The sequence below is a fragment of the Squalius cephalus genome, assembly GCF_949319135.1.
Source record: "Squalius cephalus genome assembly, chromosome: 11".
In the NCBI taxonomy this organism is placed as follows: Eukaryota; Metazoa; Chordata; class Actinopteri; order Cypriniformes; family Leuciscidae; genus Squalius; species Squalius cephalus.
The window spans coordinates 24,048,046-24,064,000 of NC_137132.1; the positions used below are offsets into that span (position 1 = coordinate 24,048,046).

The 15,955-nt window shown below is 38.6% G+C and overlaps 2 protein-coding genes across 5 annotated transcripts in view; one reads left to right on the plus strand and one right to left on the minus strand.

Moving 5' to 3' along the window:
* tektl1 (tektin like 1) lies at positions 1 to 9,696 on the plus strand. Of its 2 annotated transcripts, XR_013822682.1 has the most exons (9): positions 1 to 303; positions 1,589 to 1,864; positions 2,008 to 2,112; positions 2,236 to 2,392; positions 2,919 to 3,085; positions 3,575 to 3,670; positions 4,246 to 4,359; positions 5,314 to 5,550; positions 9,667 to 9,696. XR_013822682.1 is itself a non-coding variant. In XM_079885353.1 (8 exons), the coding sequence occupies exons 1-8, from the start codon at positions 31 to 33 to the stop codon at positions 5,497 to 5,499; spliced, it is 1,374 nt and encodes a 457-aa protein (XP_079741479.1). In that variant the 5' UTR covers positions 1 to 30; the 3' UTR covers positions 5,500 to 6,179. The 2 variants fall into 2 exon arrangements, 1 of the variants encoding a protein (XP_079741479.1); XM_079885353.1 differs by lacking the exon at positions 9,667 to 9,696 and having other exon boundaries at positions 5,314 to 6,179.
* Positions 6,396 to 15,955, minus strand: part of LOC307166736 (rho guanine nucleotide exchange factor 28) — a 25,696-nt gene continuing 16,136 nt past the window's right edge. Inside the window, exons 17-32 of one of the 3 annotated variants that reach the window (XM_079885349.1) lie at positions 15,824 to 15,915; positions 15,049 to 15,174; positions 14,662 to 14,912; positions 12,336 to 12,461; positions 12,135 to 12,252; positions 11,283 to 11,537; positions 9,628 to 9,704; positions 9,274 to 9,455; positions 8,930 to 8,997; positions 8,677 to 8,844; positions 8,510 to 8,599; positions 8,195 to 8,307; positions 7,937 to 7,984; positions 7,748 to 7,849; positions 7,349 to 7,583; positions 6,396 to 6,590 (exon numbers count right to left, since the gene is read on the minus strand). In XM_079885349.1, the coding sequence (XP_079741475.1) occupies positions 6,586 to 6,590; positions 7,349 to 7,583; positions 7,748 to 7,849; positions 7,937 to 7,984; positions 8,195 to 8,307; positions 8,510 to 8,599; positions 8,677 to 8,844; positions 8,930 to 8,997; positions 9,274 to 9,455; positions 9,628 to 9,704; positions 11,283 to 11,537; positions 12,135 to 12,252; positions 12,336 to 12,461; positions 14,662 to 14,912; positions 15,049 to 15,174; positions 15,824 to 15,915 (2,056 nt within the window). In that variant the 3' untranslated portion in view covers positions 6,396 to 6,585. Of the gene's footprint in view, positions 7,584 to 7,747; positions 7,850 to 7,936; positions 7,985 to 8,194; positions 8,308 to 8,509; positions 8,600 to 8,676; positions 8,845 to 8,929; positions 8,998 to 9,273; positions 9,456 to 9,627; positions 9,705 to 11,282; positions 11,538 to 12,134; positions 12,253 to 12,335; positions 12,462 to 14,661; positions 14,913 to 15,048; positions 15,175 to 15,823; positions 15,916 to 15,955 lie in introns of those variants that run through there. The other 2 variants (XM_079885348.1, XM_079885350.1) reach the window with 2 other exon arrangements.

Below are 15,955 nucleotides of genomic sequence, written 5' to 3' on the forward strand. Positions count from 1 at the left end.
TGGTAAAGCTCGTAGTTCAGTACCGTGACCATGAAGCGATCCGTCCGGTCCGCATCTCCGGCTGTGGCTGTGGGATCTAAAGGCTGGAGGGACGCGTCGGTCCGCTCGATTCTGCGCGCCGCGGATCTGACGCGTCAAACTCGCGTAGATCAACTGCACTCTTCTACACGCTACCGCAGCCACAGCGTTGGGACATTTACCCACACAGTTCCTCAGCTAACAGCTTGCAGTGACGAACAGGACCACAGTGAGAGTGACTCGGAAAAGAAAGATGAATTCCGACCTAAATACACTGGAAGTATGGTAAAGTAACTCAGAAGTAGCCATAGGTGGCTGATTTGCTTTTAAAAAGCTAATTTAAACCATATAAATTAAAAAAACTCAAGTATGGAACAATAATCTGCATGTGAATATACACAAATAACATGTAATTATCTCCCCAGTCGTTTAGCCTACCTATCATATTGTGATATGCTTAAACGGACAGTTTGGGTTTCTGATTGGCCAATATTGGCAACAGCGTTGCGCCGTCCCATGAAGTTTTCACCATATTGTTGCGAATTGTCATTTTTGTTGTACAGGACCGTTATGTTATTATGACTCTTGAGTCTAAATGTCTTAATACATTTTCGTAATAAAAGAACATTAATTAAAGTTTGTATCCGTAATATGTTTGTTTCGAGTACGGCTATTTATTTGTGAATAGCCTAACGTTACATACAACTTTGTGGCGCTTTGAATTTCTAAACGCAGATTTCCTGATTTTATACTTCATTTATAGTTCCTTTATAGGTCATGGGGACGGAAAATATTAGATGGACAGAAAATAGACTAATATTCCAATGCTTTTACGTTCTTTTGCAAAGCATTCGCGTTCCCCTGAGAAACGCAAATGTTTCGCTAACGGACGCAAAGTTTCTCGTGGGAATGCTAAATTTTTTTGATTCCATCCAATATTTTTCCACAAACATCACATATTCTTTTCCATCATCATGTTGATTTTAAGATGATATTATATAGTTTTATAGGGGATATTATGTAGGTGATACCGACCATTAGCCAACTTACACTGGATTATTGCCCACTAATAAACCAAAACCACTAGTAGCCTATATTTTCAAATATATTACAATAGAAAAGTTATTTTAAATTGTAATAATATTTCACAATATTACCGTTTTAGGTAACACTTTATTTTAGTGTCCTTTACACATTACATGTAGTTACTATATTAATTACTAGAAATTATGCATAATTACATCCAACTATCCCCAAACCACACCCTTGTCCTAACCCTATAGAAATTACACGTAGTTACCTATTATTACTCAGTACTTAATTATATAATTACACTGTAACACAGACACCTTAAAATAAAGCACAATCCTGTTTTTACTGTATTGGTGAGCAAAAGAGAGAAAAAAATCTTTCAGACTTATGATGGTAGTGTATGAAAACACTAGAATTATGCATTTGCATATATGCAAATTAACTGTCTGAAGGTAAATGTACTGTGCATGTTCAGTAGGATTCTATTACAAATTCCAACATTGCATGTGATAACTACAGCTTTGTTTTTCTTTGATAGCTCACTTCCAGAATCATTAGTGGCCCCTTTCCCCCGCCCGTCCTGCGTGATCAGAGTGCGGTGGTCAGCGCAGGTATGGTGGCTGAGTATATGCGGGGTGTGAGAGAGGTGGAGGGTCACCTGCGCAGACAGGCAGGCAGGGTCACACAGGAGGACACCAGGCTGGAGCATCAAAGGGAACGACTGGAGAAATTACTCCGCAGTCTGAGGAAAGCATTGCAGGTCAATCAGCAAAGTGCTGACGGCAGGACATTTCGACCAGCCACGACAGAGACCGTGAGTAGCCACAATATAACCAACTCCACGAGGAGTCAAAGAGATAAAAATGTGAATCTTCAAAATGTATTAAATATCATCGTGGTGAGTAAAGAAAAATAAAGAGTGCAAAAATCATGGCTTTCACTAAATGTTTTGTCAAGATACGAGATGGAGCCGATGATCTTCTACACAATGAACGAAGAGTCCTGAATGTGCTCAAAGGAGAACTGGAGAGCATGTTGAGGAAGACTTTAACTCAACAACAGGTGAAAAATAGGCATTGCTGGTTATTTAAGATATGTCGGATGCCTGTAATTGTTTTCACACAAAATGCATGAAGTTGAACTTGCATGTTCAGTAGAATTAAATCTAAACCTTTTTTCTTTGAGGTTTTGGCTGAGAGCAGTAAGCAGTTGTTGGATTGTGCCTTTGAGAGATCCAGAGTAATAGATCTGCTTCCCCAGCATGGCTCACTCTCAGCGGGTGTGAAAACCTATCCTTCACCCCTCTCACAGAAACCTGACCCCACCGGACCGTTCACTCCAGGTACACCAGGACACTTATTAAAGGCACTCTATGCAAGATTTGTACCTTAATATAACAGCTTCGAAAATCATTTCGATGGTAAACGAACTCGTATAGGGCGAATCATCCCGATAGAAAAGCAGGGGGGACGACGCTGGCAAAACCAGCAATGCAGTTTTGAGAGGTGGCGCCCCGACAAATCTCATGAGAATCGCGAATTGCTTTACGGCATGACGTCACATACATCAACAACATATGAAGCAGCCTCTATGGAAGACACTAGCACGCATTTCAGACGTCGACATGGCAGAGTCGACGAAGAAAGCGCGGTCGGAAGAGTGCAGAGACGGCTCTGGGTGAGTGCTATTTATGACAGTAACGTTAAATACAAGTACTCCACTGCGACTCTAGGGGTCGCTGTTTGAGAAAAACGGAAACTGCATAGTGTGCCTTTAAAGTCTCTCACCCTTCCTTTTTGTCCAACTTATAAGCTAACAACTGCTGGTCTCTAATCTTTCTCTGTCTGTCTCTTACCATCATCATCAAGAGTGCAAACAGGCTTTGGATTCTTCATCAACAGTACTATGTGAATCTCAGCAGCTCAGAAAGAACGTTTCACAAGTCATGAGGGATGTCATCAAAAAGCAAACAGATATGCACCAATCAGCCAGCGAAGCCCTGCAGAAGAAAATCACTGAAACTAACCGTCTGGAGGTGTGTGATTACAGAGAAAAGGAATATTTAGGATCATTGTTTACTAATTCTAAGTATTCTCAGATAGAATACTGTAGAATGAATGTGAATAAGGTAAAATCAATGAAGATATGTACGATTTAAGTTTATTATTTTTTTTAAAGTAATTTATACTTTGATAAATTAAATTGATCAAAAGTGACAGTAAATACATTTATATCACAGAAGACTTCCATTGCAGTGCTCTTATTTTGAACTGGAAAATAATTGTTTAATGGACAGGGGGATATATAGAACTTTCCAAATTACAGGCATTGAAATCCCATGGAAATTAGCATAATTTTATTTGGAAATGGAAGAAAAATACCCTTGTTGTGATGACATTACAAACATAATTAATTTGCCCTGCTTCTATTTTGTACTTGAGGAATTAAATGTGACTTTTGATCTAAGGTAATTAAAGTTGCTTAGTGCATTCAGGTATACATACTTTTTCTTCTTCCTCATCAGCAACATCTGACACTGAGCTCCGCTGCCACGAGACAGGCCATTTACCGCAAACAGAGACAGATGCAGTGTGCTGGCTACAGTCTTGGCAGAGCTATGGTATGTTATTTTTAGAGTCACATATTGATATTGTAAAAACAATTTTATAAAACGGATAGTTCCAGTCCTTGATTCTGATTGGTTGAGCCGCGTTCGAAGCCACAAACATACCCCTGAGACCGCATTACATTAGTATTACTGCGCAACTGCCCTTTGTGATTCTTTGTTGCTGCATGTGTTGCTTAGCAACCCCTTTGCTTGGCGGAGGAATAAATGTGTTATAACGTTATATTTTTTGTTGCTGGTGTTTATTTTATGAATAAAATAAATATTAAAATTAACATTTTCATGGAGTAACCGTTTTATAAAAGCAATAAGCCCCTTGAAGCCGTGTTTTACAGTGGATTTAGAACAGCTAAGGGGCGTTGTTAGGCTGTTCTAAATCCACTGTAAATCACGGCTTCAGGGGGCTTATTGGTTAATTAACTCTTACTCTTAGTCTTACCTATAACCATGTATAACCTAACAGTTCACTAAATTAACCTATAAGTGCTGCTAAATATCCTACATTCTGCATAACATGTTGACTTTTTCACTCACTGATTATTAAAGATGAATTCCTTGCCTCCCTGCAGGGCCCAGTTTGCAGAGCTGATCTCTTTTGTCGTGAGAGATTAAGCAGGCCTATGACTCAGCTGTATGGGCGGCATTCAAGTGTTGGGCTGCCGGAATCCGACCTCCTAACATGGGTCAGCTTTTTTGTAATCTGACATACCTAAAATTCCTTTATGAACTTTCAATCATAAAGGGCAACACTTCCTAGTCTTTGGTTCTGTAACATTTGGAGAAAGCAGGCTGGGGCGAGGATCTAAGCGCAGTGAGAACATTTAATAAACAAACAAACTAATCCAAAACTGGGAAACACAGGGAGCGCAGAGAGAGCATAAACGAGACATACCTGGGTAGACTTATCAAGGGGGAAAACTACAAAGAACTACAACATGGCACAAAAGTCCTTCTAAAACACTTATTTTATAATTATTTTCAGAATATATTTTAGAATATGCAGTTTTAGTATGGCAAAATACAATTAAAAAAATGTTGTGACAGTATGATTGATTATGATTCAATTTAATAATAATGTAGAGCACAAACAGTACATCATATTTTTTTTACTGTAAATATATAGATTTGGGGTCAGTAAGATTTTTTAAAATGTTTTTGAAAGAAGTTTCTTATGCTCACCAAGACTGCATTTATTTGACAAAAAAACAACAACTTTAGAATAACTGTTTTCTATTTGAATATATTTGAACTTTTTATTAAATCTTGTGACGTCAAATCTGTATTTTCAGCATCATTAGTCCAGTCTTCAGTGTCACATGATCCTTCAGAAATCATTCTAATATGATGATTTGCTGCTCAAGAAACATTTTTATTATTATCAATGCTGAAAACAGTTGTGCTGCTTAACATTTTTGTGGAAACCGTATTTTTTGTTTTTCAGCATTCTTTGATGAATAAAAGTTCAAATCAGCATTTATTTGAAATAGAAATCTTTTGTAACATTATACATGTCTTAATTGACATTTTCTAAGCCCAAACTTGTGAACAGTGTAGGTTGATAGTCTAAATTAAAGACATTTACATTTACAATTACAATGAGTGCTCTGTTAACACATACATTTCCCTTGTACTCTCAGGGCAGTACTATGCTCCGGAAACATCTGGAATCCTCAGGGAAAGAGATTGCAGAGCTGCAGTTTGCCCATCAGCAGCTGGAGGAAGACATGTATGGAAAGCGTGCCGCTGGCAGTGTGGACTCTGCTGTTGTCAGGCTGCGGCGTAGACTCGTACGTCCACAGTCCGTCCGGCCTGTAACCAGTTAAAACTCTAATAACAGCAATTTTAACATAAAGACGGTGCTTCACTTTCTAAAGGTAGAAATCTTGGGTCTTTCTATATATTTTACAAAGTTACCATGTGGTGTTTTCAAAATGAGTGTATGGTGATTTCTGTGTCATTTAAAATAAAAAGATTTTTGATCATAATAGTTAGGAAATATAAATGCAAAATGTACGGAGGCCCAGTAGTGCACAACACAACGAAATTTAAAAAAGCAAACATAAGGCCCATGAACACCCCTATGGTCGCACTGGTCGGGAGCATTTCCGTTGTGTTGTGGCTTGATTTTGTTGTGTTGTGGCTTGATATTGTTGTGTTGTGAACTTATGTTTGCTTTTTAAATTTTGTTGTGTTGTGCACTACTGGGCCACTGTAAAAATGTGTGACAGACATGTGAAAATGTTAAAGATTTGTCAACAAACAGAACAACACTTAACACCCCATTAATTTCACACTGGAGTTTACATACATTTATGGAGACACAGTATTTCCTTCTGACTCATGATTTGCTGGGTCACCACCAAAACCTTAAATAAAGATTTATAGCCTGGTAAAAGAGTTGGAGTCATGATCTTGGTCTTGGTAGTCACATAACCATGGTCTGGGTCTAGACTGCAGTCTAGTGTACTAAAGGTGATAATTACCTCAACCAATCGCTGGACCATTATTGTCATCATTATAAACATGCATACTTTTATATATATATACATATATATATATATACACACACATACAGTATATGCTACTTTTTCTCCGTTTTAGTTCTTTAATATTCTGGTCTTTATCTGGGTCTTGAAGGTCTGATCTTGTCTTTAACTCTGCCAGTAAAACACAGCAATGTCATTTTAACACAAACGCACATAAACACTTTTAAGGGGTCCCATTATGTTTTTTTACATTTTCAAATTTCTTTTTTGTTTAATGTTGCCGTTTGAGCATGAAAAGATCTGCAATAAGTTACAAACCACAAAGTCCACTACAAAGGGAGTAGTACACTGTTTCTGAACTCCCTGAAACGCCTTGATTGTAGTCTTGAGGTTCTTCCAGGAATGTACAAGTCACGATATTCCTCATGCTTAAGGCATACTCAAAAAAAAGGGGGTGAAGCCTGGTTACATTAGTAGTGACATTTCTGAAACATGCTCGAAGCGATGGACCAATCACAACACAATGCGCTTTTCGGAAGGAGGGACTTTATAGAGACGGGAACTAAACAGTGCTGCGTTTCTCAAAAGCACCATAAGCCTAAGTAGATTGTAGAACCATTGCCACCAATGGTCTCTACAATCAACTTAGCTCACAATGCTTTTGAGAAACGCAGCCCAGAGCGTTACTAAAAGACTGGGAAGAGAGGTACTGCAACAATGTAAAATATGTGAAAAATGTGTTTTTTGACAAATCAAGCATGAAAACCTATTCTAATAGACCCCAAAGTCGTGTCCCAAATGGCCCACTATACACTATGTACTTATGCACTATGTACTCAACCATGTTGTGTGAATTTTATAAAGTTATTTTTCATTCAACATTGGAGTCTGATATCCCTCCCCCTTGATGTTGAGTGCATGAAGTGTCCAACATTCCACACTTCGTTTTTTGTGCATCATCTGGGTATTTAAAGTGTACTTTTAATATCTGGAATTTTCATTTTGAACACACTTCTCGCAATATTTATACTACAAAACTCTAGACTAGTGCATAAGTATGCGGATTGGGATGCAACTCATAATACAAACAAATAAATGCACTCCTGAGATATGTTAAAAGGCAGAATGCCTTAACGATGATTTGAGTTATGTTGAATGAGTCTTATCTGTGTCTCCAGGCTCTTACTCTCTTTCACCAGTTTCTTCCCCGCTTCTTTTAATATCTCCCTCTCTTCCATCACTCTCTTCTCCTCTTCTCTCAGCTTCCTCATGTTCTCCTCAAACAGCCACAGTTCCTCCTCAAACTGCTCTTCCTCTTTCACCAGTCTGTCCATCAGTTCAGCATGCTCTCTTTCTCTCTGCTCCAGTTCTTTCTGCTGCACAGCCACAGTCCCACCAACCACACCAGACTCCAAACTCTGCTGTTGAGACGGTAATAAGTGTAAATAATCATTGTCTGCAGGATGACTGGAAAACATGCTTCAAATAAACCCTACTTCAATGTATAATATCAACATGTAACTCTACCACATTCTAGATAAAGATCTTAGAATAAACATGCAGTGAGAAAAATTGCCACACCAACCCTTTTGACATCATAACCGCTAAGATTTGGGGGCGGAGCTTCTCCCTCCAGGAGGAGGAGATTTTGAACTTCAAAGCAGCTGTCTTGAATTATTATAGCAGCCTTCAAAATAAGAGTATATTTATACATTCATACAAAACACATACACATTTAGCAGTTATTAATTATAAGATAACCAATAACTCCCACCTGCAGACTGTAGAGTATATGGATTAAGTTGTGAACACCCTCTGCTACCTAGATTTGTAGAAATATGATTCATGATTCACAAGCAGAATTTGTACATAAATGACTGATTACACACATTATTCCATTGAACGGAATCGGAAAATTTGCATAAGAATGTTTTGAATATTATAGAATGTCAGAGAATATTACATGCATGTGTTTCAAGAATAAGGTCAAATATGTTTTCAACACAAATTCAACACTTGCAGATGTGTTTACCTTTAAATAAGTCTGGTGGGCGGGGCTTATCGGGGCTATTGTAAGAGGCCCCACCCCTGTTCCTACCATAGCACTCCTCCTGCTCCTCCCACTTGGCAAATTTTGTTCTTTATCTGGACAGAGATAGATATTATTTGTGTGTGCATAAATTAGACAGACAGACAGACAGACAGATAGATAGATAGATAGATAGATAGATAGATAGATAGATAGATAGATAGATAGATAGATAGATAGATAGATAGATAGATAGATAGATAGATAGATTGTTGTCTGGTATTTAGCAATCTGGATGTTGGTAAAGTGATTACTCACGGTTTGCTCTTTCTTGGCCAAAGTTATGGTTATTTGGTGCCCATATGCAAGGGAAAAGCCAAGACAACAAAGTGATAGCCAGCTTCACCACTGGGAAAGAAAGAGACTTTGGTGAAAATCAGTAACACCTGACTGTGTGTCTGTAGAGAGAAAGACAGATTCATTACCCTCTTCCTGTGCGTCAGACAGTAATGTGACACCCTGAGGGGTGTTTTCAGGGTGGGGTTGAACAAGAAGGCGGCAAGTAGCCAGACTCCATCTACCAGTCCCTCTACAGATCCTCAACTTCTCCTCAATAACAGAGCACACCTGCAGATCCAGAGAGAATAGCGCCTCTACATGCACAGACAATAACAAGACATAAGACATTAGGAACAATAAAGTCGTGCACAGATGGATGATAGATGCTTGGACGTTTACCTTGTAATTTCTGTATCTTCTTAACTTTGATTTCCCCCTCATTCTTCTTGGTCTGATCATCAGGAAGGCTGAAACAAATATAAATATACACCATTCAAAGTTTAGGATCGGTAGAGTTATTTAAGTCTCTTATACTCCTCAATGCTGCATTTATTTGATAAAAAATAATAATAATTTTTATTTATTTTGAAATACTATTTATTTCTGTGAAGGCAAAGCAGAATTTTCAGCCGCCATTACTTATTCTCTAAAATCATTCTTATATGAAAAAATCTTACTGACCCAAACTTTTAAATGATAGTGTACAGGCTGTCATTCAAAACAAGTAAAGAATCCTAACACACCTCTCAGTGGCCTGCCTCAGCAGTGTCATCCACGTGTTACGCTCCTCACGAGTCTGTGTGTGTATCTCATACATCTCCGGCCCCACAGAGTAATCGCCACTGATGAGAAATAATCCTTTCTCCTGATTGGCTATTTCTCTCACAATGAGTCTTCGCAAGGGCATCACAGATGGCTTCTGCTCCTGAAGATACAGTACATTTAAAACTGATTTTAATATTATATTAAAAGCATATTTAAAACCTTTTTGATTTTAATATAATATTGATAGCATTTAAATTTTTGATAGGGTCTAAATGTATGATCCTAAGGGCACAGAAAAAAAACAATATAATTTGTAGGCTTTATTTCTGTACCAATGCGGCAAAGACGAACTTCTGCTCTTTCTCCTGTAGGAAAGCCAGAACATCTGTGAGGAGCAGCGCAAGAACATCTGTAAAAGAGAGAAAGAATGGGATTCTGGAATGGAATTAAATAATACATTAATGAAGAAAGAAAAAAAAAAGAATACAAACTAGGCTTGGACCGTTATCAGCCAATAATTCGGTATCAGCCGATAAAAGCAAAAACATTATTTGTAGCGCACCTCCAATCCAATAATCACAAAGAGCTTTGTGCTTTGTTACTTCTGATAAGAAGTCTCAGCTTTTAAATTCTGTCCATTTTATCAAGAAATTCAAACAATAAATGCCGTTTTGACGTTATCCAGTTCACAGTTCATTAGTTAGCTACAAATAGCACTAGAGAGTAGCTTATTTACTGTTAAGTATATGTGTGTTTGTATACATTTGTCATGAAGACAAGTGTTTAAGACAACTATCTTATGTGCAACTGAGTTGAATTCAAACATTTCAGTTTTTATTTCGGTGTAATTATTATATCTGAAAATAAATAACAGTTAAATATAATAGTTCAAATTTTTTTATTATTTTAGCATCTAATATTATAGTAATGTACCAAATAAGCAGAGCCGGACAGTAACGGAGTACATTTACTTGAGTACAGTACTTAAGTACAGTTTTGAGGGATCTGTACTTTACTCGAGTATCATTTTTGGGGAGTACTCATGACTTTACTCAAGTACATTTGAGAGGCAAATATTGTACTCTTTACTCCACTACATTTCTATCCAGAACTGTGAGTACCCGTTACTTCTTCTAAAAAAAAAAAAAAAAAAAAAAAAAAGGAAAACATCTTGGAAACCCTCTCAAATGTGATTGGATTGTGCAGGCGCCACTGATTGGGACAGCCTATCAGCAATCACCTTCAGCTTTCCGCCAAAGTCAACTGCATGGTCAGATTTAGATAAGAGACGAAACCATGGACGAAACAATGGATGAAGACGCAGCAGGTCCATCCCGGGAACGATATTTTTTTTCCCAGGATGGTAGGGGAAGACCCCAGTGACGGGTAGGTTTAGGGGCGGGGTTATGGAGGTCATAAGACCCCCAGTGACGGGTAGGTTTAGGGGTGGGGTTAGGGGTAGGTCATCAGACCAATCAGGGATGACTTTCCTAAAGAATATTCACGAGTCTTCCCCTACCATCCTGGGGAAAAAAATATCACATCCCAGGAATGTGCCAAGCCGTGGCCCCATCTCGCCAGACTATTTCAATTTTCTGAACAAGTTAATGATAGTTTTCGCTTCAAGTGTTTGCTGTGTTTACCAATGTAAGCACTGTGGCAGTAGTAATGCAATATTTAGAAAATTTACTCTTGTACTCTTGATACTCAAGTACTTTTAAAAACAAGTACTTTAGTACTTTTGCTTAAGTAGACATCTAACTGTAGTACTTTTACTTGTACTTGAGTAAAATTTAGCAAGGGGTATCTGTACTTTTACTCAAGTAATGAAGCTGTGTACTCTGTCCGCCTCTGCAAATAAGAAGGTTCCCAGTATAGTTTACAGCATTAGCTGTTCCATAAAGAAAATCAAACTATCGGTATCGGCAGGCAGATATCATTCTGAATAATCGGCTATCTGTATCAGCAGAGAAATTTAATAGGCTACCTCTCAGTCTGCCAGAGGTGGTCCTACAAGTCAGCACTGAAGAGTGTGTAAGAGTTCGGTGTGTTTTCTGCAGGTCTTGCTTGCCGAAGATCTCCCCGTTCTTCAGGCGAGTGCAGCTCTTGTTGTCTAGGCGACTTATGATGTCCTGTAGTTTCATTGCATTCTCATAATCTCCCACATGCCGCTCCACCTCTTCTATCACCCTCCGCAGACCCTCCAGTGCCACGGCAATATCATAGCGCTCAGCACTGCCATCTACAGAAGTGCCAGCACACCACAAAGGTGACCATTCAGATCCCTTTTTATCAAATATCATGTTTTTTTTATCAATTGTATAATGTAACAGTGCTATTCATATGTATCTTTGATTTTCAGGTTTATATATAAATATATATGTCTTAGGCACGTTAGTATTTTGACCAAAAAATGTTTTTAAGCCAGTTATTTATATCTTTTGCTGTAGTGTCAGTGGGAAATATCAGTTTACATTTCCAAACATTCCTTTTGTCATTAATTGTAATAATCCAGTGAGATTTTTGTATGCACAAGGAGTCTGACAACAGTCGGTATGATCTGATCTCTCCATCATCGAGTCCGTCTGTGATTACATGAAGAAACAGAAAATCTGAGACAGACTAAATCCAGAAGAACTGTGGCAACATCTTCAAGACACTTGAAGAAACAGTTTCTTTCTGTTTCTTCATGTAATCACAGACAGACTCGATGATGGTGAGATCAGATCATACCGCCTGTTGTTTTCTATTTTACTTATTGTTATTAAGAATGGTAATTATGTCAATTGTTAACTAATTTAAAAGTAATCATTTTTCATATTTAACTGATTTAACTTACCATCGGTGTGTTGAAGGAGTCTCTCTACCAGAACAGGGTACTTTGTAATTCTCTGGGTAACAAGCAAAAGGAATTCTGGGATTTCACGACGCTTGACGACAGAGTTGGTACTCAGCTGCTGTAGACGCAACACATGCGGTCATCAACGTAAAACTCAAACTGTTTCGTATGAGTGTGTTCGTGTGTGTTTAATCAACTTACTCTGAGAAATAATTGTAGTTTCCTGTTGCTCTGTAGTTGTTGCTTATAAACTTTCAGTGCTTCTGGATGACGACTGCAGAAATGGCCGTACAACTCTATCATCTGAGAAGCACTTGGGCCTGAGAACTACACACACAATTGCTAAATGAACCTAAGGTAAGAGCTAAACTTGTGCAGCCCCAATAAGTAAATTGGTCAAGTCTACGGGGCCGGTTTCACAAAGATTTTTTAGACCGGTCTATAGTGTTAGACAAGTCTAAAATTTGCTCATAGACTAGTCTAATGCAAGTTAGACTGTTTCACAAAAATAAAGACAATTTAGACCCAAAAAATTAGACACCTTAAACCCAGGCTAACTTAGGTCTACTCTATGTTACCTTGGCAACCAGCAGTAACAATCAGTTACATTACAGACAGCCAAAAGAAAATGGAAAATGGCTCATAATTTAAACATTTCTTCTTGTTACTACATTCCCAAGTAAAATGCCCTTGTAACTGTTAGGGCCGTTACATAGTCAACGCAAGCAACGATCGACGCGCTCCCTTTCATAGTCTAAACCTTACAGTCTATGGTCTAAATAAACAGTGGACGCAAGCATCACGGGCGGTGCATGAAATGCAATACACTGCTCACGCAACAGGGGGTAGTAGAGTCATAGTGGAGTCATAGCTCTGAACGCCCGTCTATTTCACTTCAAACGCTCGCTTTATACGCGCGTCCTATTCGCCTTGGACGCGCGAATGGATTCAAAATGTTCAAGCGTCGAACTAGACGCGAATTTGACGCTCTATTCGCGTTTGGTGTGAATGCTGCATAATAACAGGCTGCGATGTCAAGATTGCAATGCTGGAATGTGTGTGTGTGTGTGTGTCAGAGAGAGGCACGGGCGCGATCGAACAGTGGAAACATAAAAACATACTCCGTCAATTATACTCCTCCAACAAACACATATTTCCTGCTGGGGTAAACCCTATTTTTTACAGTCTATGGGTAAACCGCACTGAGCGGTTGAATGCGCTTACTCGATCCGCCATGTTTTTTGTTTTGAAAAGTGTCTTATTTTACCCAGAATGCATTGCAATGTAGTCCTACTTAAAGGAGACATATCATGCTTTTAAATCGTTCCTTTTTACATATAAATCATACATTTGTAGTCTATATAAAGCGGAACTGCAATGCTTGGGTCTGAATTCCTCATTATTATAGCTCCACAGGACCCTTTTCTAACCCTTTTCTGATGTGCGTCTGAGAGCAACTCGTTTTGGTGCGGTCTCTTTAAATACAATTGAGACACTTCATACCCCGCCCCCTCTCCAGGTGACACTCGGTTCAACTCCACCCCGTTCGGCCATTTTTGTAGTTTGATAGCAGAGATACGATTATCTAGCGGCACAGAAACTTTTTATTCACACGTTATTAACAAAATGTCAACAACGGAAGACTTACGTCCAGCCAGCCTTACATGTTCGAGCCAGAGTCGGAGCCGGAGCGAGATGAAAATGAAGACGACGAACCTGCAGAACAACGTCTTCATATGGATGTATCGCAATGGTGTGTTACTGTATTTACACATGAAACTTTGGTCTTCCGACCTTTTACCACCGTGTCGATTTATTTTGATTAATATGTGCGAGGGAGAGAGAGCAAGACAGCGTCTAGTTTGGAGACGGTGTCTTGTTTACATTTTCGCCTGGCTCCGAAGAGAGAGAGAGAGTGCGTGCGCGCGACCGGGTCTCTCTCTCTCTGCTCGTTCTTTCAGTTAAACATGTCCTGTCACAAGCGCAGCAGTTCATCTACATTAGACGGTGTAATGAAGCGTGTGGGTTACTACATCCAACAACCGAACATTTTAACTTACCCTCTCGTAACTTCTGCATCCTTTAGCTTGGACTACAAAATTGCAGCGAGAAATAAAAATGGCGGATTGCTCGAAGTGTTGGGCCGGAAGTCAATGTCCTTATTTGGCAGTTCCGCTGCAAATACTGTGACGTAATAGTTCACAAAACGTCATAGATAACAGAAAAATCGGAACAGGTTGAAAAATAAGGCCAAAACAGAAAATAAAGATATCAACGAAGCACCTGAAGAGAATAATTTCAACTTTTCTGTACTTCTAAACACTCCAAATATACAACAAAATGCATTTAAGGGCTAAAAAAGTGGATTTAGCATGATATGTCCCCTTTAAGATAGTCAGAGTCTTAAGTGCTTTGTGCAACGGTCTGATTTAGATGTCTATCTGAAGTCTGCCTATCTACTATATCTAAGCCATAGTCAAAGTCTATCTTTGTGAAACCGGCCCCAGATGTTTAGGTTCTTACTTGCCTGTTGACGCAGAATATCACCAATTTGCAGGATGATGTAGTTCTTGTGCTTTCCTGGGTGAATAGACACCCTCTGTCTGGTCTCCATGTCTATAAGAAAGTTTCTATGCAAAACCAAGAGCTCATCCACCCTGGGAAAAATCTGACCAATCGTGTCCTGCTCCAGCTGCACTTCCTCCAACATCCCCGGCCTTAAAACATCAGCCATAACGGAGAGAGTCTGGACATGGTGAAATTCTGTCTGCATCAGCTCTGCGACAAACACAACGCTAACCAATCAAATTAGGCTTAACTAAAGCATCCAATCAAATCCAAAAGACATTTTTAGACAACAGTGTATTTCATATCATCAAAAAAACTCATGAACAATATGTTAATCGTTACTGACCATAGATGATCTCCTGCCTCTTGACCACCTCTTTGTCCAGTGTCCTACTGAATTCAGTGTCCACAACAGCGCTCCAAGATTCAGCAGAGAAGTCAAATGATACGTGAGCTGACGATTCATCAGAGTCTGGCAAAGAGATGGTTAAACATACTGTAAAAGTGACTTATTGTTTGTGTAATTTGGAAAAACTATAGTTCAGCCAATAAGCATGTTTTTTGACATGAATGAGATCAAGCATCACTAGTTTCTATAGACCTTATTTACTTATCTTTTTAATTTTTCACTTAACTTTATGTATTGAAATAACTAAAACTAAAAGGGAAATAAAAATGAATAAAATCTATATAGACATATTTTTTAAAAAGTTAAAGTTTTAAACAATTTTATTTATTTTTTCATTTTACTAGTTTTTTTTTTTTTTTTTTTTTTTTTTTTACTTTAACTTAAAAAAAAAAAAAGTCTATTTTTGGGTGAGCTATCCCTTTAATGATACTAAAATAACACTTTTCAACATTCCAATCCCCATTTAATTTCATTGTATGGAAAAAATCAGCAGGAAGTTCTGCACCTTTTGAGTTCCACAGAAGAAAGAAGGCGTGTTCGACTTAAACGGCGCTGCACAGACCGATTGGTGTATGACATCAATGTACCGCAAGAGCGATTAGACTAGAGAGACGGCTCCATATGGTTTCAAATCGCTCTTGCGATAATTTGATGTCATACAACGATCGGTCTGCGCAGCGCTGCTTCAAGTCGAACACACCTATTAACTCACTGGAGGCGGGGCTTCCTGAAGAATGACCAATCAAAGACTTGCTTTTCCGCAGAGTGAAATCATGGCCACACCCCTCACTGTTACTCCGCTTTCTGATACAGAAACATACAAAACATCTCAAAATGTAAACGT

Coding starts and splice junctions, on each gene's coding strand:
- tektl1 (XM_079885353.1), top strand. CDS start 31: ATGAAGCGATCCGTCCGGTCCGCATCTCCGGCTGTGGCTGTGGGATCT. Junction 304..1,588: donor CTAAATACACTGGAAGTATG/GTAAAGTAACTC, acceptor TTTCTTTGATAG/CTCACTTCCAGAATCATTAG. Junction 3,086..3,574: donor CTGAAACTAACCGTCTGGAG/GTGTGTGATTAC, acceptor CTTCCTCATCAG/CAACATCTGACACTGAGCTC.